Source organism: Ochotona princeps, chromosome 5 (assembly GCF_030435755.1).
Source record: "Ochotona princeps isolate mOchPri1 chromosome 5, mOchPri1.hap1, whole genome shotgun sequence".
Classification (NCBI taxonomy): domain Eukaryota; kingdom Metazoa; phylum Chordata; class Mammalia; order Lagomorpha; family Ochotonidae; genus Ochotona; species Ochotona princeps.
In genome coordinates, this window is record NC_080836.1 from 103,420,030 (window position 1) to 103,446,668 (window position 26,639).

General features: G+C 51.9%; 1 protein-coding gene across 3 annotated transcripts in view; it reads left to right on the plus strand.

The window, feature by feature from the left end:
* Positions 1–26,639, plus strand: part of INPP5D (inositol polyphosphate-5-phosphatase D) — a 107,665-nt gene that overhangs the window by 44,013 nt on the left and 37,013 nt on the right. For all 3 annotated transcript variants that reach the window (XM_058665118.1, XM_058665119.1, XM_058665120.1), the window contains exons 3-9: positions 221–371; positions 1,976–2,147; positions 5,037–5,177; positions 10,800–10,887; positions 21,878–21,958; positions 22,078–22,149; positions 23,019–23,142. In XM_058665118.1, coding sequence (XP_058521101.1) covers positions 221–371; positions 1,976–2,147; positions 5,037–5,177; positions 10,800–10,887; positions 21,878–21,958; positions 22,078–22,149; positions 23,019–23,142 — 829 coding nt within the window. The remainder of the gene's footprint in view (positions 1–220; positions 372–1,975; positions 2,148–5,036; positions 5,178–10,799; positions 10,888–21,877; positions 21,959–22,077; positions 22,150–23,018; positions 23,143–26,639) is intronic.

Consider the following 26,639-nt stretch of genomic DNA (forward strand, 5'->3'; position numbering starts at 1 on the left):
AGAAAAAAGTTTTCAAGTGATTGTATGTGTGCCTTTTGCAGTTTGGCTCTTGGGAGCTGCTGGCTACAGGATGTGAGGGCGTGGGTGTCAGCGCCTGGGGCCTTCTGTGGGTCACGGTCCCTCCCTCCTCAGCCTCGTGGGGCTCTGTCGCAGATGGCTTCTGTGGTGGGGGATGTCTGGGCAGTGACAATGAATTCCTATTTGGGGTTTCCGTCCTCAGGCATCCGAAGGCGTCCCCATGAGGTTCTTCACCAAGCTGGACCAGCTCATCGAGTTCTACAAGAAGGAAAACATGGGGCTGGTGACGCACCTGCAGTACCCTGTGCCCCTGGAGGAGGAAGATGCGGGGGACGAGCCCGAGGAAGACACGGGTAGGACAAGGAGGGGAAGGGGTGGCTTTGGGGATCCCTCCACCACCCTTGCTCCAAGTCCCACAAGTGCTTGTAGATGGGTGGGAGTGAGGGAGGGGGCTCTCTCTTCCAAGGGAGAGTGTGCAGTAGGGATGGTTAAGGACACACAAGGACTGCAAGCTCTGGGCTCAGCAGACTGAAGGGCTGTGTGACCCCAGGCAAGTTACTAAGCTTCTCTGAAACACAGTGAGAATATTATCCACCTCTCCAGATGTCTGAAGGTCAGATGAGCCAGTGACTGGTGTGGGTGTGTCCTTGGTTGGTGTAGCTGCCGGAAGGTACCTTGTCGTGTATGGGCCACTGTGCCAAGTGGAAGGACGAGTCGGGCTCTACTTTCTATTATGGTTCACACTCTGGGAAGTGGGGAAGGCCCTCAAGTTATGTGGGGCTGGGAGTGGCAAGCCGAGAGCACTCCTGCTCAGGTCTGCTTCCTAACTCAGAGCCTCTGGGGACCAGTGGGTCCTGCAGGCTCCCCTTCTCCCACTTCCAGAGGGGACACATGACCATAGCCCCAGAGACGTGAGGTCCCTGGCCTGGAGTCCCTCCTCCCCTGGGCCCTGACATGCTGGGCACCCACTGAATCTTGCGGGCTGGCTCTTGGGCCACTGCACCCCACATCCTCCCACCCACCCAGATACCCGCTTTGTATGGGTGGTCTCCACTGGAGAGGATGGTGAGGAGAAAGCCAGGATGGTGGTCCCATGGAGGGCAGGAGGGGCCCGCTCTGAAGGGGTGCCTTCAGGGGTGCCCTTCCTGCCCCCATCATCCTCAGGAGTCACATTGTAGCAGCGCCCCTTGCTCCGTGGGGACAGATCCCACCCCCACTCCCCATCATGCCTTGTGCAGAGTGAGGAAGAAAAGCCAGTCACGTGACTGCTAGCTTCACTTCCCCAAACACAACCACCCTGCTGTCAGCTTGAACCAGAGCAGTGTGGCACACGTACACCAGGGCTGTCCAGTGCAGCTCAGTTCTTCCCAAGGTGCTGCCAACTCTGGTGGCTCCAACCTGATGGACACTGGGTTCCGAACCCAGGTCTGAGGAGGAAGCAAACGTCAGTGCTGTGAAGAGGAAGTCCAGTAGCCACCCGGGGAGGGGAGAGGCTTGCTGGGGGAATCCTGGTCCTCCGGGAACTGAATGACCATTCCACCCTTTAGGGCAAGAGAGAAGAAGGGACAGAGGGTAGAGTTGGGCTGGGAGATGATGGAGCAGGTGGCCGGGCCTGCCTCCTGCCTGCCGGGCTGGCCATCTGGTCTCATGCCCCACTGTTGGTCCTGGGTCTGTGTCCAGGCCTGTTAGTGGTCCTCTCTGAGCCTGTGGCCTGGTCTGTCTCCAGGTCAGCAGTTCTTCAGACCACCCAGCCCCTGAGCCCAGCAGGACATCAGACCCTGGCAGGTGTTTGCTGAGCCACACCACGGAATGGGAGCCACGTTAGGCCTGCGAAAGGACAGGAACAAAAGGGACACAGGGGGAGACCCAGAACATGACCCATAGGACAGCATGGAGTGTGGAGGGCAGACACCCGTGCCCCCAAAGCCTCATGGCTGCCCTGGCTTCTCTCCGGCAGAAAGCATCACGTCCCCACCTGAGCTGCCTCCCAGAAACATCCTTCTGCCCCAGGGGCTCTGTGATGCGAAGGAGTTTCCTGCATCACTGGAGAGTGCCCGCGCCCCTGAAGTCAACCGGCCCAGCCCCTCGGAGACACTGCTGCAGCGGCTGCAGACTGTGGACACCAGCGGGTGAGCGCCCCCGGGTGGGCCCCTGGGGAGGTCAGTGGGTGCCCCAGCCCTCCGCCAGCGCGTGCCCCTTCAGCCCCGATTCCCTCAGCCGGCCCCTGTGCTCCTCTGCACCCGCCTCTTACTAGCAAGAGTTTGTTTTCCGTTTTTTTTTCTTGGACAAGATGATGGTATTTGTGTCCTTGACTTGTTCAGTTTTTTAAACCAAGATCCTTATGTTTGTCTCAGTAACTTGTTTTCCTAAATATTTATTTACTTATCTGAAAGGCAGAGTTACAGTGGGGGTGGGAGAGGGAGGAGAGAGATTTTCCATCTGCCAGTTCACTTCCCAGATGACCACAGCAGCTGGGACTTGGTCAAGCAGAAGCCGAGTCGAGTGCCTGGAGCTCCATCCAGGCCTCCGTGAGTGCTGGGGCCCAAGCACGCAGGCCATCCTCTGCTGCTTTCCCGTGAACATTAGCAGGAAGTTGGAGCGGAAATGGGTCACCTGGAACTCAAACTTGCACCCATATGGGATGCTAGTGCTGTAAGCAGTGGTGCTATAAGCTTTGTCTGTTGTGCCACAACACCAGTCTTTCTTACACTCCGGTCCCTTCGTCTATTGCCAGTGTTACAGTCATTTGTTTTCCAGCTTTCTGCTTGCTTTCTGAGCACAGGGATGTTGCTATGTTTGTTCATTCCAAACCCTTGTGTAAGAGTCCCAGTAGGCTGCCTTGTGAATGCACAATCCCCTTTTGCTTAGAAAGTCACTGTCCCCCTGTGGTGAGCATCGCCTGGGCACACACAAGGGCCGGCAGCTCCCACTGGGAGGCTGCACCTGCTCGTGGCTCACAGGTGCAGGCCGTGAGTGTTAGAACAGTCAGCTCAGGGACCCAGGAAGGATTGCCCTTACCCCTTACCTCCCTGTCTGGTCCCCAGGGATGATGAGGAAGCCAGGAGTCAGTGGTGACACTGATGAAAGTGCTCTGCTAAGGGTTGCCCTCCCTGGTCTGAAAGGACCGGGACAGTTCCTGTGGGTAGCAGCCAAGGGCCAGGTGCACACTGGGTTGGAAGCACACAGCTACAATTCCCTTGGACATTCCTGATCCCAGCTGCTGACTTAAGAGCTCCCAGACATGAAGTCACAGGTCACCTCACGGTCCTGTGTGGAGCTCTCAGAACCACCTGCAAGAGGAGCACCTGGGAGTGAGGGAGTACCCTGGGCTCCCCATCCTGGGTTCCCAGGATGAGCTGCTGGGGCGCAGGAGAGCTGCAGGAGATGGGTCCCCTGTACCACACTGGTTGGACTTTCCACAGAGAAGTTACCCCGGGAACTATAGACGGGTCAGATGGGGAGCGAGCAGCAGCCTCAAGTTTGCTGTGGAAGAGCAAAGTGCAGCAGCCAGAGCTGGAGGTGCAGGCCTGGCATTGCCTCTGGCCCTGCCACCTTCTCTCCTCCTGCTGCGCTCCCCAGGCGCACCCCACAGAAGGCTCGGAGCCCATGGCACAGCTCCAGTGCAGTCCACAGGGGCCTGTGCATTCTCGGTGGGGTTTGCACCCAGCTCCTTCGTCTCTGGTTCCTAGACTAGTAGGAGCTCCCTAAGTGTTGTGGGCCTCACGCAGGAGCCACTGTCTGCCCTCCACCCATGTCTGTTACACAGCCCTCCCCTGCTCTGGGCCCCCATGGAGCTGGCTGCTGTACCCCAAGATGGGTCAAGTATTATTACTGGGTGTGGCCAGGACCATGGGGGCAGCCAGCCTGATGCCCCCTCTTTACAGTGGAAAACCTGCAGTGCAATTGTTACAGTGTGTCCACGGTTGATGGGGGTTCCCCAGTGTGGTCCCATATGAGCTCCCCTGGCTCCTGTGGTGAGCCTGGCCCGCCTGTGGCTGAGTGATGTCGCATTGTACTCTCAGGGGCTCCAGCTAGCCCAAGTGGAAGCTGCCAGGGCTTCTCTGCAAGCAAAAGTAATAGCTTTCATTGCTTATTGAATCATGCTGAAAAAATCCATGTGGCCTCTTTTTGCATTGTTGATTTGAGGATGGAAAGGGGAATTGGGAAGTTTTTCTTCATGCAGGCTGTTAACAACCTGGAGCTTCTGTTTCCTCATTTATAAAACAGGATTAATAGTAACAACAGGAACATCTGCCTAGTGTAGATTAAAGAAGAAAACAAGCATAAAGTATTTAGCATGGGGTCTGGCTTATTATCTATGCTCAGTGATATTTTCCATGATTGTAGGAACAAACATTTGGAGGTTACCCAGAAAAAAGGGTGCTGGAGATAGAATACAGAGGACTAACCAGACCTCCAGGGGACAGCCCCGGGGGATCCAACTGGACTTCGCGCCTACCTCTGCACTGAGGCCACTGTGCAGGCGGTCCCATGCACTTTGTAAAGTCAAGGGCTTGGACAAGTTCAGTGGCTTGCACTGCCACTCCCTTGTGCGATAGTGCCATCCCTGATCCCAGAGGCTTCCCTGAGGGGCCTCCTCCATAAACTGTGCTCCTGGGGTCCTGGGCTGTGCATTCAGAGTTGGCATGGGAGCCAAGACATTGGCCATCTCTTCTGAGCTCACCCTACAACTCTCAGTTCCTGTCCATGTGACCAGGAAGACAGAGAGACGGTTTCACTCTACAGCTCTGAGGCTTGTTTCAGAACCCTCACCCAACAGGCCCCTCTCCAGGAGTCTGCAAAGGTGTCACTCTGTTTCCGAAGCACCAGTTTTCTCCAGACCCCCTGGTCCTGCCCTCTGCCCCTACGGTAAGACTAGCAGCACCCATGTGCAGGTGCACACGGGCTCAACTGGAGTCTTGGAGAATCAGGACCTGGTGGTAGCTGCCCTGGTGGTAGCACCCCTGTGCGCTGGTGGCCGAGGGCAGCTGGCTGACCTTTTCCCTCTTTCTTTCCAGACTCCCGGAAGAGCATCTCAAAGCCATTCAGGATTATCTGAGCACTCAGCTCCTGCTGGACTTGGAATTTGTGAAGACAGGCTCCGGGAGCCTTCCACATCTGAAAAAACTGACCACGCTACTGTGCAAGGAGCTGTACAGGTAAGAGCGCAGCCACCCCCGGGGTGGGGCTGCACGGGTGGGGCCGGCCCCAGAGCTGGAGCAGGCACCCGCTCATTAGGGCCACCCTGAGTTCTGCTGGCCTCTCTGAGGCTGCCATTACGCTCATGGCAATTGAGCAAGGGGCAGAGTCTGCAAGGCTTTGTGGTTGTCTGGAGGTTTTGTTTTCTTAGGATTTGAACTGGGGTGTATGTGTGTGTGTGTGTGTGTGTTCTCAGCTAAAGGTAACTGGTGGCTGGCTCCCAGTGTTTTCTGCTTTGCTCAGAATCCAGATCTTAGGCCATAGCTGCCACACATTCTTCTTACTGTGGCTAACACATTTAACCAGTGCGGAAGGGCACTGAGGGGAAATAAACCCAAGCCAGACTAGCTTCCTGAAATTGCCAATAGTGGTGTTTGTATTAAGGAGAGCAAATTAACTACAATCTTGATATTTTTCCAATTTTGAATTTGTTGAACAAGGTATTTGATAGAAATTCTAATCTTCTTTAGATTCTCTTGATTTTATATTTTTTTCTTATTTTTACAGTGTTAGAGTTACAGGGAGATGGGAAGACAGAGAAAGAGAGAGAGAGAAAGAGATCTTTCATCTGCTGGTTCAATCCCAGTGGCTGCAATGGTCATACTTGGGCCCATCCAAAGATGGGAACCAGGAGCTTCTTCTGAGTCTCCCATTTAGAATGTAGGGTTCCAAGGACTTGAGTCGCCCTCTGCTGCTTTTCCAGGCCATTAAGAGGGAGTTAGATTGGTAGTAGAGCAACCGGGACTCGAACTGGCATTCATATGGGATACCAGCACTGTAGGTGGAGGATTAGTCTGATATACCACTGCGCTGGACCCTGATTTTATGTTTTTAATCTGATTAAAATTAAAATATTTTCAAGTTTAATTACCTTATTTGAGAGAGAATGCTCCCCCGGCTAAAACAGGGAGCCAGGAATCCCAAGTAGGCCTCCTGCATGGAATGGATGGCAGGGACCAAGCACTTGAGTCGTCACTGCCACCTCCAAGGTCTGCGTTGCCTGGGAGCAGGACTCGGGTCGGAGTTAGCAATACCAGTCACATCCTGCCATGTGGCAGGCGGGCCGAACAACCGCTGCTCAGACGTGATTACCTTCTGGTAAGACTTGGATGGCATTCTTAGCTTCTGGCTTGTGCCTAGCGCCATTGTGGGTACTGGGAGGGACGAACCAGCAGAGGAAGCGCTGTCTGTCTCTGGTAAAAGTAATACCAATAGACCATCCAGGGGACTGGCAGAGAAGAGTTAATGTGCTGGAAGCTTGCATGGGAGTGCACAGTGCCAAGCACTTAGAACGAGCGCCAAGGAATCCACACAAACACAGCCTGCCCCATCACCACTGAGAGGCCAGCATTGTGGTTGGGGCCAGTAGCGTGGCACAGCTGCTTAAGCCGCTGCATGCAATGTCAGTATCCCTCCTGGGCACTGGTCCACTTCCAACCCAGCTCCCTGCTAATGTGCCTGGGAAAGCAGCAGAGGTTGGCCCAAGCACTTCGTCCCCTGCTCCCATGGGAGCCGTGGACGGAGGGCCTGGCTCCTGGCTTCAGCCTGGCTCAGCCCTAGCTGTTGCTGCCCTTTGGGGAGTGAACGAGTAGATGGATGGTCTCTTTTCTGTCACTTCCTGTCTCTCTACAACTCAGCCTTTTTCCTCCCAAGATTTATTTATTTTTATTGGAAAGGCAGATATACAGAGAAGAGGAGAGATAGAGAGGAAGATCTTCCATTGTTGATTCACTCCCCAAGTGACCACAACGGCCGGAACTGAGCTGATCCGAAGCCAGAAGCCAGGAGCCTCTTCCGGTCTCCCTCGTGGGTGCAGTGTCCCAAGGCTTTGGGCCGTCCTCGACTGCTTTCCCAGGCCACAAGCAGGGAGCTGGATGGAAAGTGGAGCTGCCGGGATCAGAACCAGTGCCCATTCGGGATCCTGGGGCGTTCAAGGCGAGGACTTTAGCTGCTAGGCCACGCTGCCAGACCCTGCTTTTTCTTTTCTTTTTCTTTTTTTCAGTAGTGCACTTTTCTGTCTATTGAAATGTTTCATTTTTTAAAGATTTATTTTTGTTGTTGTAAAACTCTGCTTTTTAAATTAATAAATGAATTCTTAAAAAAAGAAAAAAAACAAAAAACAGCCAGCATTTCACATGGACAAGCCTTCCTAGGCCTGTGCTATTTTGTGCTTTATTATGTATACAGCAACTTTAAGATTCTCTTGTCAATCAGTCTTAGCTTAGTTAAGATGCAGGAAGAACAAACTAAAAAATCTTCCCTCTCCAGTTATCAAATTCAACTTCCTGCTTAAAGGCCCTGCAAAGCACAATGCGTACATTTGGTACTTGGGCAAATATTGTCTCCCACAAGCAGCCTTCATCAGGTTGCCCAGTTCAGCCTCATTCTTCGAAGTGCCCCTCAGGCCTTTTGGCCCCAGAACTGTCCTGCTGGCAGATTTCCACATTGGGGTTTTGCTCCGTGGACGCCGTTAGTACAAATCACCAGGGGAAACAGAAGCCAGGCACGAAGCGATGCCTCATGATGGCCGATGTAGCAGCTTTCATTTCTGCTTCCATGGGGAACCTGCTCCCCGCTGCCTCCTTGTCGAGGCGGAAATGCATTTCCAAACTCTGCCGAGTGTCCCCAGACTTGCTGCTCAGACACTTCTGCCCGCTGGCAGTTTCCCCACACGGCACCGTCTCAGGCTTGCCCGGGTTCCAGGCCACCTCATCGCCACAAGGACTGCAGCTTCCCTGCTCACCTGTTTGTCCCTCTGCCGGTGAGACCAGCTTCTCTCGGCTCTGGCTGGCCAATCACCGCAGGTTAGGCTTGGGGCCACTGCATGGTCCTCAATTGCTCCAGAATGCTTGCTTGTGTCTTCATGGGGAGCGTGGTTGTCATGCTTGGAGTCCTGTTTGGCCAAAGGCTGGGATTCTAGAAACCCTAAATAGGAACAGAATATTTTCCGTCCACCACCCTCCCCTCTACTCCTTGTGGGTGCTGTTCCACCAAGATTGGCAGGGTCGAGGTGATCTCAGACGGGACAGTAACTCACCTGGGAGACATGAGGGCAGCCCACAGCAGGTAGCCAGTGGAGCAAGGGCTTGGGTCCATTTGGTTTCTCACTGAGTCTGGGGATTTTGACGCAGGACAGCTCAATAGATTAAGTGATCCAACAACCTGGGACCTGTGGGTGCTAAGTTTGGAGTGACTAGAGACACATGGAGACAGCCAAGCGGTGTGCAGGGCCATGAGTCCCTAGCCACAGAGTTCAGATAAGAAATTATGGCCAGGGGAACCCTCGAGGCCTGGTGCGTTAGGGAATTGTTTGTGTTGGGCAGCACCTTAAGCTGGGGTTAGGGTAACATCCCTACAGGCAAAAAGGGCCAGACCCGACTTGAGTGGGATAGAGCGGGAGATGCTGAGGGTGGCCCGAGGTCTCCAGACCCAGAGCGGGAAGTGAGGAATGAGGAAAGTGAGGGGGTCTTCTTTGCACAAAGGTGGCAAGGACATGGGTGCATGCAGCTGAAGTCGGGACTGAGCACACGCGGGTGTAGGGTCGACTCATAGCCGCCAGTTTGCTGGAGTCAGGCAAGAACGTGCCCAAAGAGCGAGGCAAAGGAACAAGGTCACCTGGAAGCTTCTTCGGTGACCCCCACGGATGGACAAGGGCAGAGGTGCAGGTGGAATTCAAAAATTAAATCTGAGAGAAGGAGGGAGAGAAGGAAGAAAGGAAAGAGAAAGAAGGAAGGAAAGAGAGAAGGGAGGAGAGAGGCAAGGAGCAACGGATGGAAGGAGATGCTTTGCCTTGATCGTAACCGCTTCCTTGGGAGTCATAACAGAAAAACCAGTTTTCCAATCAAATTGGAAAATTAGATCACAAGCCAGGAGAGAGTTGAGGAAGAATGTATAAAAAACATGGGAGAACTAAGCAAGCCCACTGAAAGTGTGATAAAGACTGGTAGTCTTTGAGAGGCATCCGCCCAGCGCCTGCAACATCAGTTCGGACACTCACGTCCCCCACTCTGGGGTCGACACCTGCCCCTGGCTCTGGCTTTCTGCTGACAGGAACCCTGAAAGGCAGCAACGAAGGCAAAAGGCAGGTTGCGTGATATTGAGTAACAATATGGATAAAAGTGAATCACCTACTGAAAGCCACACACATGAAAAAAAAAATGTTAAAACTGCATAACAAAAAATTCTACATAAGGAATAAAACATACATAGCAGTAAATCCATCACATAAAATGTATTCTTGAAAGTTAGAAAAAGACTTTAAATGAGCAAATAATTGCTCCCTAGTGAACACTGATGATAAATTTTTAACTGCAGCAAGCGAAAACTTGCCAAGGAAATATGAAAAATAGGGCAATAAAAAATTGTAAGTTACTTTGTAATGAAATTCACCTTCCCCATGACAGAAATATAACAGGGGGAAAAGCCTCATTAAAATTAAATAAAAAAGCAAGAAGAAAGCGATAGATAAAAATTCTGACAAAATTACCAACAGAACGTTGGCAAAGCAGATAAACAACTTACGCAGAAATATAGTGGAGCTCAACAGTAGGAGAATGTTTCATGACACTAGAGATTAAAGAAATGCAAATTAGTTTATTAACATTGAAGTGTGATGCTGTGCCCATTAAAAAAGAGAAAAAGCAAAAAAAAATTTTTCAAAAGGTCACAGTGAGAATAAAGGTGAACTACAAGTCCCAGCAGGTGCAGCGGTGCCAGATGCCGGAGTTGGTGCACGCGCTGACCCAGAGCCATCAGCTCTCATTATCCGATTCTGTCGTCAAAATTAGAGCCAGCAAAGCTGTTCACAGCAGCTTTTATTTACAACAGCCAAGATCTCAAAAGAACCCAAATATCCAGCAGTCGATGTGGGCACATTTGCCTGATAGAGGCTTTTGGAACCATTAGAATGTTAAACATGTAAAAACATGAACAGTTTTTGATGACATAATCTGTGAAGAACGGAAACTGGAAATCATCTGCCCATCACACTTCAAGTAGTAAAACAAGATGAGAAGGGACCGAAAAACTTGATGAGGTCCTCAGACAGGGGTCACCAACGGATTTGCTCCTGAAGTCCCTGGGGCCTGCCCTCTGCTGCCCCTTGGAGATTTGCATCAGGGTCCACAAACGGCTGGGGTCCCGACAGTTGGGCTTTTGGCTGTGTAGTGTGTCTGAGTGAGAGAGAGACAGATTCTTTGGGGAATTTTTTTCTTTTTTCTTTTTATGAGAGAGATTCTTGCAAAAAGGAAGGTTGGGCACAGAGATGACTAAGTGATTTCAAAGTGTGTGTGTGTGGTGCTGGATCCAAATTTCTGCTGGCTTTTGCACAAACCCCGGGCAAGATCAGCTCTGCACAACCCAAGTCCAGGGTGATGCAGGCCAGGAGGGTATGGGGTCAGGGTGGGTGGCCAGCGCTGCCAGTCCTTGGCCTTTGCCCGGGCTTGTCCTGCTGGGAGGGAGGGATTTTCCAGAGCGGGTGTCACCCCGTCTATAGCCCAAACGCAGCAGCCTCTGAAGCCTTGTTCATCTGGGCCCCACTAAAACACTGCTGAGCATCCCTTTGCCTTCCCCCCAACCCTTAGTGAAGTCATCCGGACCCTCCCATCTCTGGAGTCTCTGCAAAGGCTTTTTGACCAGCAGCTCTCCCCTGGCCTCCGTCCGCGACCTCAGGTAAGGGCGTGGGGGCGCGGGGCAGGGAGGAGAGACAGGGAAGGGGCTGAGAATGTGGCACCCCACCCCCAGGTCGGCAGACTCCTCAAGTCCAAGATGATGGGACTGCTGTGTGAGGCCTGCCGTGTAGATGGAAAGGCCAGCAAAACGTGGGAGGCCTGAACTCTTGATCCCAGTTCTTGCCCCAGAAAGAGCAAAGTGAAGGACTACCCCCTACCCCTAACTCCTCCCCCTAACATGCACACACCTGCTCGTGGCTTGGCAGCAGGCTAGGGCAAGTTGTCCATTCAGCAAAGGTCTGGGCAATTTAGAAATGCCATCAACAAATATTAATTTTCAAAAAGGAAAAGCAGTATCTTTAAATATTTGCAACAAATACTAGGGACAGTGGGTCAAATATGATTTTTTAAATAGCAGTAGTTATGTAAGAAAAAGACAGTTGTTCAAATGCTTTTTATAAGCAAGGGTATTCCCTGAGGAGGGACAGAGAGTGACCAAGAGGCACTGGAGGTGTTTGAGCTGCTCTCCGCAGCATCCAGGGAATGACAATCCCGGCATGGGGAGCTCGGAGGGCTAGTTTGTGGAGTTCGGACTCTGCTGGGAAGTGGGGAGGCAGGGATGTCCCTCTTCACTGTTGCCAATGGTAACAAAGTGTCCTAGCAGGCAGCTGTCACCAACCTATACCTGCACAATGGCACAGTGACGAAAGTCTTCCTTGTAACTGTGTCGTTAAACCCCGATGCATTGCAGGCACACAGAAGTTGAGTGAGGGTGGAGCTCATGGGTGAGGGTGGGCCTTCCACGTGACAGCTCAGAAGTGTCCGAGCTCAGGGCATGGCCGTGCCTCCACACAGCTTCCTGCTGATGCCGACCCCGGGGGGCAGCAGGTGACGGCTCAGGCGGGTGGGTCCCTGCCACCCATTCAGAGACCCTGGATCCAGGTCTTGGCTCCTGGGTGTGGCCCAGTCCAGCCCTGGCTGTTGCAGACCTGTGGGGAGTGAGTCAGATCTGTCTCTCCACATTCCAAATAAATAAAATTTACAAACAAATAAAATAAGGGGCAGAATTCGATTCTAAGGTGTAGATGCCACTGTGCAACGCTCTCCCATGTGTACGAAAAGCAAATGACAGAACAGTGAATAAGCAGTGCTGGAAGTCTGCACGTGGAAACCAGACCAGAGGAGTGAGCCCCAAAGCAGGCTGGGTTCTGTGGGGAGAGGCTGGGGCCAGGACACTGAGCCTGCCCGCACTGGCTGAGTTTAGCTGCCCTAGATTGGGTCTCTTGCATCAACTGGCAGATGGGCAGGACAACAGGCAGGTCAGGCCTCACAAAATATAGACCAGATCGTGGGTGCTGCTACACCATCCTGAGCATCCGGGAGGAACAAGGCCTAGGGGATGTGCAGGAGGGTCTGCGCAGCCGCACAAGCAAAGAGAAGGTGTAGGAGGGAATGCAAGGTGAACAACGGCCATCTGCTTATGCACATCCAGTCTGTCAGACCAGCAGCCCTGGCAAGGACAGACTCGGCCTGGCCACATCCCCCCGGGCCACAGGTACATTTGACCTTTCCTAGCCCTGTACAAGCCTGGTACAGGAGCCTAGGAGCATGCTGCAGCCCATACCTGCTGCTTCTTTTACTCGTGTAGAGAAAGATTTCTTTCATAAAAGGACAGCTTTCCCAAGCTATTCCTGCGTTCCCAGCTCGTCTGAATAGCCATCTCGAAATATGCCCGAGAAGTCTATTATGGGGTGGCCGATTTTGGCTTCCCACAGGCCCTGCTTTGAAGCCATAATTTCAGAAAGTTCCACGTACTAAGGGAGACTTGGGAGCTATGGAGAGAGTTGGGTTTGAAGTGGAGGGATAAGAGACAGCGGAGCGGGAGGGGGCATCGATGGGCTCCAGCATACGGGCAGGCTTAAGTACAGGCATTCCAGAGGATGGCAGAGAGCTGCAAGTGAAACGTGGCAGTCAAGTACTGCGGGAAGCTCAGAGAATTCGGAGTCCAGTTCAGACTTCAGGTAAACCCTAACATTTCAAGAACAGCAGTTGGGGTCAGGATCTAGTTGGTGCCATAGTTTTCTTCTAAAACACAAATTTTTTTTTTCTCTGGTCATTGTCATTTCTACCCAAAATAATGATAGAACATTTGCAAAGTAAGTTTTCATCTTACTGTACGTGGCCTGACCAATGATGTAAGCTCAGCAGGAGTAGTGATGGAGCATGCAGGCTTCTTAAAAATGGGTTTGGGGCCCGGCATGGTAGCCTAGTGGCTGAAGTCCTTGCCTTGCACACACTGGGATCCAATGTGGACGTTGATTCTAATCCCAGCAGCCCCGCTTCCCATCCAGCTCTCTGGTTGTGGCCTGGGAAAGCGGTTGAGTACAGCCTAAAACCTTGGGACCCTGCACCTGCGTGGGAGACCCACAGGAGGCTCCTGGCTCCTGGCTTCGGATCAGCTCAGCTCCAGCCATTGTAGCCACTTGGGGAGTAAATCAGCGGATGGAAGAACTTCCTCTCTGTCTCTCCTCCTCTCTGTTTATCTGCCTCTAAATAAATAAATAAATCTTTTAAAATGGATTTAATAGGGCCCAGCGAGATAGTGTAGTGGTTAAAGTCCTCGCCTTGACCGTGCCGGGATCCCATATGGGCGCTGGTTCTAATCCCTGCGGCCCTGCTTCCCATCCAGCTCCCTGCCTGTGGCCTGGGATAGCAATCAAGGACGGCCCAAAGCCTTGGGACCCTACACCCACGTGGGAGACCTGGAGGAGGCGCCTGGCTTTGGATTGGCTCAGCTCCAGCCATTGCGGCTGCTTAGGGAGTGAACCATCAGATGGAAGATCTTTCTCTCTGTCTCTCCTCCTCTCTGTACATCTACCTTTCCAATAAAAATAAATAAATCTTTTTTTAAAAAGGGGTTTGATAGAGTCAGCGGTGTGGCACAGTGTGTAAAGCCTGTGCCTCCAATACCAGCATCCCACATGGGTGCCAGTTCATTTCCTGGCTGCTCCGATCCAGCTCCCTATTACTGCATCTTGGAAAGATGGTCTGAAGTACTTGGGCCCCTACACCCCTGTGGGAAACCTAGATGAAGCTCCTGGCTCCTGGCTTCATTCAGCCTGGCTCAGACCAGGCCATTGTGGACATTTGGAGAGTGAACTGGCAGGTGGGAGATCTCTTTCTCTGTCTCCTTCTCTCTCTGTAACTCAGCCTTTTAAATAAATAGATAAATCTTTTAAAAATACGTAAATTAAAAATAATGTGTGGGGGAGAGCTTTGCCAGGATGGTGGAGACACCTCAAGTTCCCCTGGAGTTATTTGTACTTTTGTGAAGACTCAGCAATAGAAAGACTCGTTCCTTACAGGGATCAGTGACTTCCACCCCTCAAAGCACTGGGCGGCAGCGTCATTGCTGACCCGTCCACCCCGCTGCGCTGCCTGTCACTTAGCCTTCTAGGCCTGGGAACTCTCTGTTCCAGACACGGAGCCGCTTGTCCCTGGAACATGCTCAGAAGCCAGCCCCCTTTCTTTCTGACTGTACCATTCCGGCACAGCTCAGGCAGCAAGGCCAAACAGTTCTCCTGCTGCAACAATAAACGAAAGTACACCTGCAGGTGACTCAGGACCTTCCACCAAGATCTCCAAAGATGGAGCAAGAAGATACATTTTCTTCCAGATGGAGCAGACTCCCCACGGCAGGAAAAAGGAGGAAAAGCTTAGCTACCTCCGTCACCCATGGGGCAGCGCGCAGAGCTGTCTGGCCAAGTGGTTAGGCTCTCACTTCCTTGAGTCGTTTGCCTTTGCATGCAGGCTTTATATGCTTCGTTCCCCCAAAAGACAGAAAAATCAAAATGAAGCAAACAGAAGCTGTTTATGGGAGGGAAAGGCCCACTGACAAGTGGACACCCCGCAGTCAAGGGCCCTGGCGAAGCCAATCAGACGATCCTGCCGAAACTTTGCGCCTTTTTCTCCTCTGCGTGAAAAGCGTGTACTAAGGACGTGGAGCCTCAGTGGAGGAAAGGAAGTTTGACTTAGGTGTCCTGTTGTGTGTGCCTGAGTTGGCCAAGGCAGCCACTGAGGCCACGCCCTATGCTTCTTGTGCCTTTTTAAAAATTTACTTTTCCATGGGTCACAATAATGTGGTTGTTTGGGATGAGACTTCCCCCCAATTTTTAAAAAACTTTTTCTTAAAAAATCTTTTTTTATTTATTTCTTACTTATTGCCATGAATATAGGAGTATAGATACTTTTTGTAAATTTTTCAAAATGTTTATTTGAAAGGCAGAGAAACAAAGACTAACAGGTTTCCCTGACCTCTAGTTGAGTTCCCAAATGCCTGGGGGTGGGCTGGGCTAAAGCCACGGAAACAGAATTCAGTCCAGGTCTGCTGCTGGGCTGGCAGAGGCCTGGCTGCTGGAGCTACCTCCCAGTGCACATTAGTGGCAAACCGAGTCAGAAGCAGGGTCGGGACTTGAACCAGGCACTCCAGTATGGGCCACGGATATCCCAGGCAGCATCTGGATGGCTATGCCAAATGCACATCTTTTCTCTTTTTTAAGATTCATTTTATTTATTTGAAAGCTAGAATTACAGAGGCAGGAGAGAGGAGAGGAAGAGAGAAAGAAAGATATTCAATCCACTGGTTCAAGTCGCTTGTTTTTTTATAAAGATTTATTTTTATTTGAAAGGCAGATCAGATTTTTGGAGCAAAGGAAAGATAGAGAGAAGGATATTCCACCCTGTTGTTCATTCCCCAAACAGCTGCAGTGATCAGAGCTGAGTCAATCCAATCCAAAGCCAGGGGCTTCTTCCTGGTCGCCAACGTGGGTGCAGGGTGCCAAGGCTTTGGGCCATCCTCTATTGCTTTTCCAGGCGGTAAGCAGAGAGCTGGATGGGAAGCGGAACAGCCAAGACACAAACTGGTGCCAATATGGGATGCCAGTACTTGCAACGTGGGGATTCATCCATTGAGCCATCATGCTGGGCCCTGTGGTTCACTTCTTAAAAGACTGCAATGGCCAGAGATGAATCCAGGAGCCAGGAGCTTCTTCCAGGTCTCCCTGTGGATGCAGGGGCCCAACCACTTGGGCCATCCTCTGCTGCTTTTCCAGGCATATTAGCAGGGAGCTGGATCAGAAATGGAGCAGCCAGTTTATATGTGATGCCAGTGCTGTAAACAGCAACTTAACCCACTATACCACATCCCTCTTCTTTTATATAGCCAATTAGTTATTCCAAAAGCAAATCAAACCAATCAGTCTTTTTCATGGCAACACCAGAGAATAACATGGTGTTTTCAAAGTGGATGCTGGAGACACAGCCTCCCTGATCCAGAGTTCACTCTCTGAGAGCCTTGTTGCCACTGGTGGTGGGTATGAGGTTTCTCCAGGATTCCAGGGACACCAGTTAGGAAACAGAGGCTGAGATGATGAAAGCCCCCAGGGGATGGGACATCCCAAGACAAACCCTTCTGAGAGCTGTCCCAGCTTTTTGGCTAGCTGCCTGGTCAGCTGGAAATGTGTTGGACCTGGATTGAGCTCCCGGCTCCCAGCTTCAGCCTGGTCAGCCCTGACTGCTGCCGACATTGGGGAGAGGGGTGAATGAACAACCTGCAGTGCTGTTTCTCTCCAAGTCTCTCTGCTTTTGGAAATTAAAAAAAAAATGTAAATAAAACAAAACAATGTAAAGATGAACTTAATTTTTTGGGGACCCACAGCAAAGTTTGTCCAAACAGACCTGGTTGGTACAAACCGTGACTCAGCCATCCCATGAACTGGCCGGAACTCTGGCTTACAGGATGCGTGCCCGTGGCCCATACCAGGTTCAACTGCTGCTCGGGCCATCTGCCTGCCTTACTGGAGTGAGTCGGAGTCCCGTCTTTGCTTCCAACCCCAGCCCCCTGCTGAGGCAGGGCCTGGGAGGCAGTGATGGTGGCTCAAGGGGATGGTCCCTGCCACTCACATGGATCGCCTGGATTCAGCCCCCAGCCTTGATCCGGCCTGGCCCTGGTGTTGTAGGCTCTCTTTCCTTCAAAGACATTCATCAATTTTTAATTTAAAAAAGAAGTTATATGGGCACAAATACTATTTTGAAATTAACTATAGTTTTCATGCTGTGGGTGCTCCATAAACTTTTATATAACCTCTCATAAATGGTTAGAAAAAGAAACCGTTCTCCCTGGCTTGCTTTCTATAGGCTGAGAACAGGGAGATTGGCACGGTAAGAACAAATTTCACCTTCTTGCCAGTTTTGCCTGGTCCCACCGTCTCCCTGTCTTAGGACCTGAAGAAACCAAAGATTGGGTCTCCTGGCTGGCACACCAAAATGTAGGAAAAGCAAAACTGCACCTCCTGCCATTTGAGTCTCTCGAACAGCGGCAAGGTAGATAGACTAGCAAGAGGAAAAGCATATGCATTTATCACATGCTTATACAAGGGAGCCTCACGAACTCTCAGACTCAAGAAAGGACTGCAGGCCAAGGGTCTGCACTGTCCTGAGGCTACAGGAAGGACCCAGGCTTCCGGCTTCTTCAGGGGCAAGAGGGAAGGTGGAGGCACAGGTGATAAGGGGGGCAGGGGAGGGCGTGCCAGGTGGACATGCACAGATCTAGTCCTCCAGGCAGCAGCCCTCACCAGGACACGCAGTGCCAGTTCAGCTCATGTACAGTTCCCCTGGGTGCCAGGTGTAGATGCCACCTACCCTAGGTCCAGATATGGTGGACTCAAGGACCTCTGAGAAAGCTAAGGCCTGTATGTGCTGCTTGCTTGACTCATGTAGGTAGACACAAGGATTTATCTCTATATTCTATATAGATGAAATATATAAAGCATATAGGCACAGCTGGTCAGAGCTATTCCTGTGTCTGTGATTTCTCTGAATAGCCATCTCAGAATATGCCCAAGAAGTCTATTTTGGGTGGAATATTTTGGTTTTCCATAGAGATTTTTTTCCAGAGAAAATGTATCTGTGTTCTATTTGTGCAACCTAAATGCATCAGGGAAAAAATAATTTTGCTTTCTTCGAAGTGAATGATGAGTTAATTTCTAAGAATGTTGAGGCAAATCTAGATAGAACAGGGTCCTGCCAGGCACTGGTGTTTCATCGTTTGGAGGGAGGAGCACATGGAGTCCCGGAAGTAGACTGGAGGAGAGGCAACCTGCAGGGGCCATGGTCACTGTGAGCTGCTGCCTAGCCAAGGCCAAAGTGCTGCCCTGGGAGAGTCAACACGACAGCCACAGCGTGTGGGGCATCTGCATGGGTGCAGGACTCTGAGCAGACATGCACACACCCACTTCCTCCGAGCCGCCTACAGACACACAGGTGTGCCGGCCAAGGGGAGGGGAAGGGATGTGGTGCTGCCGTGCGCCCTCTGGAGCTTGGTACTCCAGCCGTCTACAGCTCTAGGAACTCTGTCCTTTCTAGGTTTAGTAGAGACCTCGCTGCACAGGCATGAGTGTGAGCAGAATAGGAAAGCCCAGGGATGTGACCGAGGTCTGCCCAGGTTCTTCTGGGCCTCCCTGAGGGCAGGCCAACGCTAAAATAGGGTGTAAATGGGGGGGGGTGTGTTCTGATCATCTGCTATTAGACAAAATGGGCCAGAGGAAGGTGGGACAGTTAGGGTTGCTAAAGCCTGTCTGGAGGAAGACAAGTTCAATTTTCTATGGTCTACCTTTGGGTGAGAGTTATGAGCCAGGAATCATGAAAGAAAGCCAAGAATTACACATTATTGTGTCTCACGCACACACACACACTTTGAGACCTTGGATCTTCAAGGAAAGCTGAGAGCCTTGCTCTTGAGACATTTGCAAAACAAGGAGGGGACTCTGAGATGCCTCGGAGTGGAGGGAGGAACCCTGGTGCCCGGAGGAGAAGTGGCCAGTCCACAATCTGCTCCCCTCCCTGGCTCTTGCTGGCCTGCTCTGTGGAATTCTGCCCTACAAGGAGTAAAACCGAGTGTGGCAGTTGTGGGCTGTGGCCAAGTCTTGAAGCAGGCCCATTCCCTTAGAGGTAGGCAAGAAGGGGACACGCAGGCCCCTGGACCAAGCAGAACCCCTTGTGGAACCTCTGGGAGGTGCAAAGTGCAACACTGATAAAATGATGACTGGACTGTGGGCAGGGGAGAGACCTGGGTCAGCCCGCCTGGGGTGGGGAAGGAGAGGTGTTCTTTGGAGCTCCGAGCCCTACTTTGGGAAGTGGGATTACATACCAAAGGGAGAGGTGGGAGTGGTGCAAGTGCCAAACAGCCACATGGATGCCAGTGTCGTGTCTCAGAAAGCCCAGGTTTGAGTCCTGGTTCCAGCTTCCTGCTAATGCGCACCCTGGGGGAAGCAGGTGATGATGGCGCAAGGCCTTGCGTCTCCACCCTCACCCTCAGGGGGAGGTCTGGATGCATTGACAGTCTCCTGATTTCCGATGGCCTCACCCAGCTGCAACTGATGCGGGCATCGAGGGGAGTGAACCAGTGGATGGAAGATTTCTTTCAGTTTCTCTGCATTTCAAATAAATTTCAAACGTTAAATAGGTGAAAATGTTAAAAAAAATGTGTTTGGCATAAGAACTCATTACCCACGAAGCACAGATAACCCTCCAGCACTCCTCTGATGGGGTCTGGTTCCATGTATCAGTTCCCAGTTGATTGATGACTGCATCTGTGTCCAAATCTTTGTAATATTTAACCCAACTGCCCCCCTAAAAGTTACAAATCCAAAGAGGAAGATGGGAAGATACCACTCAAACTGTGGCATGGTTGCCCAGGAGAGAAAGTAGATAATGCCAAGAGTGTCCCAGAGGGAAGATGAGGGGGCTGGAGTCCGCATAGTCCTCTCTGTTCTTCACGGGAAAGCCACTGTGCAGCAAGGGGGACCCGGACTGTCTCGTCCACCTCCAGAGGCCCCCAGTCCGCGCTCTCAGCTCCACTCTGCCAAGCACTGATTCATAAAACTGGAGGTGGACTATGAGCTGCTTTAAGGAGCAAGGGGAAAAGCCAAAAGGTAGCCAGAGAAAGCGTCAGCAAATCTGAAGTGCCTTGATGATGATGATAATGATGAGAGCTGTGGGTGGAGGGGGTGTGGGCTTGTGGCTGATGGAGTGGTAGTCTGGGTCAGGTAGTTATTTGATTTCCTGTTGCTATAACAAAATTTCCCAAGACTGGTGGTTGAGAAAGAGCAGAGCTTAATGCGGCTTCTTGCACTGGCAGCTGGTAAACCCGAGAGCATGGCTTTGGTGAGGACCTTCTTGCTGCATCATAGGATGGCGAGATTGCATGCAGGCCAGAGGGAAAGAGCTCGTTTTTGCAATTTTAGTTTATTGGTTAATAATTCGTATTTGACAGAAAAAGAGATAGAGATGTCCAATCTGCTCCTTCACGTCCTCCAGATAGTGCCCGAAGCTGGACCAGCCGGAGCCAGGCACCAGAAACTCAGCCGATGACCCAATGTGGGTCCCAGAGGACACATCTGCCTCCCAACGCGCACATTGGCTGGAAGCTGGAACCAGTAGTGGGGCTGGGAGTTGAATGGAGGCACTTCAGATAAGAGGCAGGTGTCCCCAGGAGCATTTTAACTGCTTTGCCAAACACCTGTCCTGGAGCTCACTCTCTTGGTAACTCATTAATCCATGGATAGATGAATATGCTCATTGATCCTTTATGAGGTCCCTGCTCTTCCCAAAGGTCGCATCTGAAATTGCATTGATACAGAACTTTGGGGATCAGGTTTCCAGCACGTGAAATTTGGATGACACATTGGTCGAGGTGGAAATGGATGGTGGTGTTGTTGCTAGTGGTGTTGATACTGGTGGTGATGGTGGCAGCAGAGGCGGTGATGTCAGTGGTGGTGATGACAGAGGTGACAGTGGTGATGCTGATGGTTCTGGGTGGTGATCACAGCGGTGATGGCTATGATGCAATCATGCTAGCTAGTGGTGGCAGAGGTGGTGTTGCTGCTGGTGATGATAGAAAGAATATTCCAGACTAGGTGGCTGAAAATTGATGTCAAAAGCAAGAATAGCCTGGCTGACACATTGGACCGGGAGTGAAGTAAAGGGACATCACCTAGTTGGTGACACTCCTCATTGTGTCCTATGTGGTGTCCCTGAGTCACACACACATCTAAAGGGCAGGAATGGTGTTGGTAGTGCCACCTCTGGCATCTGGCGGCAAGTCTGCCATAGAACAGATGACTCTTGAATGTTGTTTCTGCAAACAAATGCTTGAGCCCAGGAAGCACTGGTGCAGGAAGACAGGAATGAGAGTCCCGCTCTTCCGTTTATTGGCTCTGTCACCTTGGACCAGGAAGTCCAGCTCTCTAAGCCCCAGGTGTTCACCGAGTGGCTCTGAATCATCTTCATAAGTCAGACGCCACTCTGAGCACAGAACTTGGCTCACAGCTCTCCTGGAGACCACATAGTGTGAGTGAGCAGGCAGATGGAAGAAACACCTGTTATGCATGGTGTTTGTTATGGAGCAAGGTCGAGTGATATGATGGAGATGGGCCAGTGGCTCTAGTCACCAAAGCGGTCAGGGAAGCCCTTTGGATGGGCCTAAGCCATGGATGACGAGGAAAAGTATGGCCAAGAGCCATGCAGATGTGAGAGAGTGGCCCATCAGAGTGGGGCTAGATGCTAGCGAGCCAGAGGGAGGGTGAGGAGTTGGGCTGATTGATTCCAAGTGAGAAGCAGCAATGCTGGGCCTGAAGTCAGTGCGAGAGAGGCAGGAGAGGGAAAAGTTTGCAACCAAGGGTAGGCCTGGGGTTCTGCTTAAGCCACAGATGGAGGAGGTGAGAAGCGGCGGGAAGGCTGGGTTCAGAAGGACAAGTGCAGGTCTGCTGTACGGCCATAAGAGTTTTTGAGCTGATTGGAGACATCCCTGGTATCCTTACTGGTGAGGACATTGTGCATGCTTGGGGGGATGGGATGCAGCTGAGTACAGCACTCAGCAGGATGCTCCTCCTCAGTGATCGCATCCCTTGTTTGTTTTTGTCCTCCCCTCCCAGGTACCCGGTGAGGCCAATCTGGTCAACATGGTGGCCAAGCTCAGCCAACTGACAAGTCTGCTGTCCTCCATTGAGGATAAGGTAGTGTGGGGGATGCTGTGGTTTCTCTTTGTTTTTCCAGGTCCCCTGTTGGCATATGGGATGCCCAGGCCTTCTGGCTTTGCATCCTCCATGACCCTGGCCCATTGCTGTGCCCACAGGTCAAGACCTTTCTGAGCGAGGGGCCCGAGGCCTCCCACCGGCGATCCCTCATCCCTCCAGTCACCTTCGAGGTAAGTGGTTTTGGTCTTTGCACTTGGAAGCTAGGGGAGGGTGAGAGCTCTGTAGGAGGATGGATTTGGCCTTGGGCTGTAGGTAAGATGGCTCAATTTCAGAGTCAGTGCCCACACTGGTCCTTCATGGCAAGGCTGTGGGGAAGGGGCTCCTCTAGCCCCTCATCTAGCCTAAGATGCTGAAAACTTTCTTTCCCAAAATGGAGCAATGAGTGACGTCAAATAGGGAGTCCTCCAAACTGACCGCAAGGTTGGGGGAATACAGTCTCTGTGACTGTGGCTGTGTTAGACGCTCCAGGCTTGAACCCCAAAACACGTCTCTTGACAATTCCCACAGATTCTGGCTCATCCTGCCCAGGCCAGCCACTGCTCAGAAACACAGTTTGAGACACCCCCTCCTCCCAATCCCGCGAAAGACAGTTGCCCCATTGAGTGTGGCCAGGCAGCCCCGTTCCTCATCGTTGTCAGTAGATGCTCAAGTGGCAGCTGTCACAAGCCCAGGAGTTGACAGCTATGACTGAAACGTTCCCTGGTGGTAGATGACACATTGACATGCGGTGTTGTCAGAGGAACCTGTGAAGGAATGCTCCAACAGTTCCTCCATCTCTACACCAAACCCGCTGTCAGAACAGCTGATGCACACAGTGGCAGTGCTGGGCTCCCGGAGCTTGAGAGGCTCTTCGGGGGTAAAGGATGTCCTTGGAAATGTGTCCCTGTTAGGGCAATGGGGACCCAGGAAGTAGAAACCCAGGGGTCCCACCAACACCCATCAAGGGTTGTCCAGTCATAGGGATGAGGGCTCAGGGGTTGGCAGCACAGAGCCTGGCCGACCCCAGAAATCAATGAACCCTGTGTCCTCCTGTGCCCAGGTGAAGGCAGAGTCCCTGGGGATTCCTCAGAAGCTGCAGCTCAAAGTGGACGTGGAGTCTGGGAAACTGATCATCAAGAAATCCAAGGATGGTTCTGAGGACAAATTCTACAGCCACAAGAAAAGTAAGGCCCCACACACCTGCCACGTGCCAGCCCTGGCAGGAGACAACTGGTCCACAGCAGGCTGTAGGAGATCCCAAATCCTGCTTGGCCTGCTGACTGTGGTGGAGGGCGTAGCCTCCCCTGGGGTACCCGCCACTGCCCATCCTGCCTGTAGGGAACTGCTGCACCTCTCTGAGGTCACCTCTCACCAGGCAGCCTGTGCACACGATACTTCCCTCAGAGGCACCCTGGGAATCAGCTCACAACTCTCTTGTAATGCTCAGCAGGGGATCTATGTGCCTGCACATGTGTGTACAGCATGTGTGTGCACATGTGTGTGTGTGTTCTGTTCCATGTAGGAACCAGTCTGGCCTGCTCCAGGCCTGCGCAGTTGGGTGGTGTTGAGCACACGGAGTAGCTTCCTTAGCACAGCACACAGGGAGAGGCAGTCCAGCGCGGTGCTGAAGTGCCTGAACCCTAGAACCAAATCTTGAACGTAGCTTCTAGCTGTGCCACATAGCAGTTCTGTGACTCAGACATGAGCCTGTGTAGCCCCCAGTCTCCTCATCTATAAAATGGACCAAGAAGTGAGTCAAATGTAAGGCTCTTCAGACAGAGCCCAGCACTCTTAGAGGCAGCTGGAAACAGCAGGTGCTGGGCTGCTGCCACATCCTGCATCCTCATAGAAAGACCTGGCAGCTGTTCACACAGCAGGTGCTTCTGTAGAAGGCATAGAGAGGGCCCCTGACTACACTGAACGTGGTGTCTGGTGCATTGGTGATCAATAACTACTCAACTCAACGCCCCAGTGCAATGGTCTCAGTCATGATCTCAGGAGTCTTGGGGGACTTTCAGGTGTGAGCACCCTAAGTCGGCACCAGCAGGGCCTGGGGGAGAAGGAATGGGGCATCCCAGGGCAGAAGGTGTTGGGCCACTTGGTTTCATGGACAAGTACGCAGGCTTTTGGAAACCTGGAGCCAGAGCTTCTGAGCTCAACCTCAGCCCTGGAGTTGGTGCCACCTGGGCAAAGAAGGGGGAAGATGTTGGAGGGGACACGGGAAGGAGCCTGGGCTCTGAGTTCATGTCTCCCATCTGGCACAAGGCCACTTGGCAGGGGATGGGGACTAAAGGGTCCAGGTTAGGAGGCCATGTGTGTGGGGTGGCAGGAGGCTGGAATGCCAGCATCCAGTGGGGTGGGAGTGGCCACACGTGACCAACGGCAGAGGGAGCAGAGAGCTGAGGAAAACACTTGAGCTCCTGGCTGGCAGCCCAGGGTGACACCCTTGCCATGCACTGGCCCTTTCTTTAGGGACTGACACTTTGGCCTATGATGCTTACTACGCACAGCAGAGCCCTTCCTCAAAAGAATTCCTCCTTCTCATGACAGTCCATCTCTATTTCTGGTTTTCAGACCGTTTTAAACCCAGACCTCTGTGGCCTACAGTAGCATCTCAGTCTGTGCTTAGTTGGCACAATTTAGGTTGCCACGTTTAGCAAACCAAAGTACAGGAGGCCCCAGTTAAATCTGAATTTCAAATGAACAATGAATCACTTTTCTTTAGTCTCCATGTGTCCCATGCAATATTGGAGATATATTTATACTACAAAAAGATAATAATGCAACAGCTGTATAGCATCTCGGTTAAGATGTCAGCCAGGACCTCCACCTACCCCTTCTGAGTGCCTGGGTTCAGATGCCAGCTCTACTCCCAGGTCTAGCTTCCTGCTCGTGCAGCTCCTGGGAGGAGACAGGAGATGGCTCAGATAATTCAGTTCCTGGACAGGACTGAATTCATGGCACAGTGGGTAAAGACGCCATTGGGAAGCAAGCATCCCATATAGAAGCACCAGTTGGAGTCTCAGCTGCTCCACTTCTGGTTCATCTCCCTGCCAAAAGGCAAGATAGAGCAGCAGAGGATGGTCTGTGTAGCTGGGTACCTGCCAGCCATGTGGGAGACCCAGATGGAGTTCTAGGTACCTGGCTTCAGTGTAGACTGTCCCAGTCATTACGGACATTTGGGGCAGTGAACCAGCAGGTGGAAAATCCCTGTCAATTTCTGTGTGTTGGTGTCTCTGCCTGTCTCTTATCTCTGTGTCACTCTGCCTGTCAAGTAAGTAAATAGATCCTTTTAAGAGAAAAACTGGGCTCCTGCCACTCACTTGGGGCACCCAGACTGATTACCCAACTCCTGCTTTCTGCCTAGAGAAACTATTGCAGGCACTTGGGAGGTGATCAAAACATGGGAGCTCTCTCTTTCTCTCTCTCTCTCTCTCTCTCTCTCCCATATATTTTAAAAATAAATAATGAAACAAGGATGCACTGTTTTTCTGATGTTCAGATTTAACTAGGCATCCTGTGGTTTATCTGGTAACCCCTGGCATCATCAGCATCTTTTGCTGCTTACAAAAAAATGAAATAGGGAAAAAACAAAAAGGATATGTTAAGAAGTATCCCAAAGGGTTTATAGGAACTAAAAATAGATATTGTTCACAAAACTAGTGTTGCAGTTGAAGCACAACACACACACATACATTCGTGTATGTGAGGCCAGCACCTCTTCCTGAGGGCTGCAAGTCCCTGGGGGTGGGCGGAGGGGCAGGTTTGGGATTGGAGACCTCGGCTGGTGTTGGGAAGTTGGGAGAAATCCCACTGCAGCAGCCTTACCATGTGGGTGTCTTGTTGGGAGTGTGGCTGCAGGTGCACAATGCGCGGCCATCACTGGCCCAGGCAGTGGAGTGGCCTTAGGGTCCCAGCTTGGCTCTAGCAGCTGCGAAGCCAGCAATGCAGGGAAGCAGAAGGCATGACCCACACAGGTTTCTGGGGTGCCTGGCCACTCAAGACGCCTCACCCAAGCTGTTTGCTCAGATGGCACACATTTGTCCCGACAGCCAAGCCCCACGGGTAACATTGTGTCCCCAAGGCTGGGCATCCAGAGGGGCAGGAGGAGTGATGAGCTTCAGGAGGGCACAGGAGGGCTCGGGAGCTGGACTGCCCGGCTTCTAGGCTAAGCTCTGCTGCTTGCTGGTTGTATCCCCCAGGTCCAGTTACTTAGCCTCCCTCATCGGGCCCCTGTCCAGTTCCTGGTGAGGAAGTCCAACTTGCATCTGCTGGGCTCAGATTCCATTAACTTCAGCTGTTCAGCACGCCAAAGGGTGGGGTGTATTGAAGCCCATGAACTACACAGAGGACTATGAACAGCCCAGGTTGTGTCCCCAGTCAGTCACTTGTGGCCTTGGTCTCCAGCCTTCTGTGTGTGTGTGTGTGTGTGTTTTACAGGTTGATTGACGGATTAATTTTAGTCAGAACTCCAGGATGGAGCAGTGGAGAGATCTTCCAGCTACTATTTCCCAAGTGGTCACAACAGCCAGGGCTGGGCCAGTACAAAGCCAGGAACCAGGAATTTCCTTTGAGTCTCCCACATGGCAGGGGCCCCGAGCCCTTGGGCAATCTTCTACTACTTTTCCCAGGTTATTAGCAGGGAGCTGGAACAGAAGCGGAGCAGCCAGGACTCGAACCG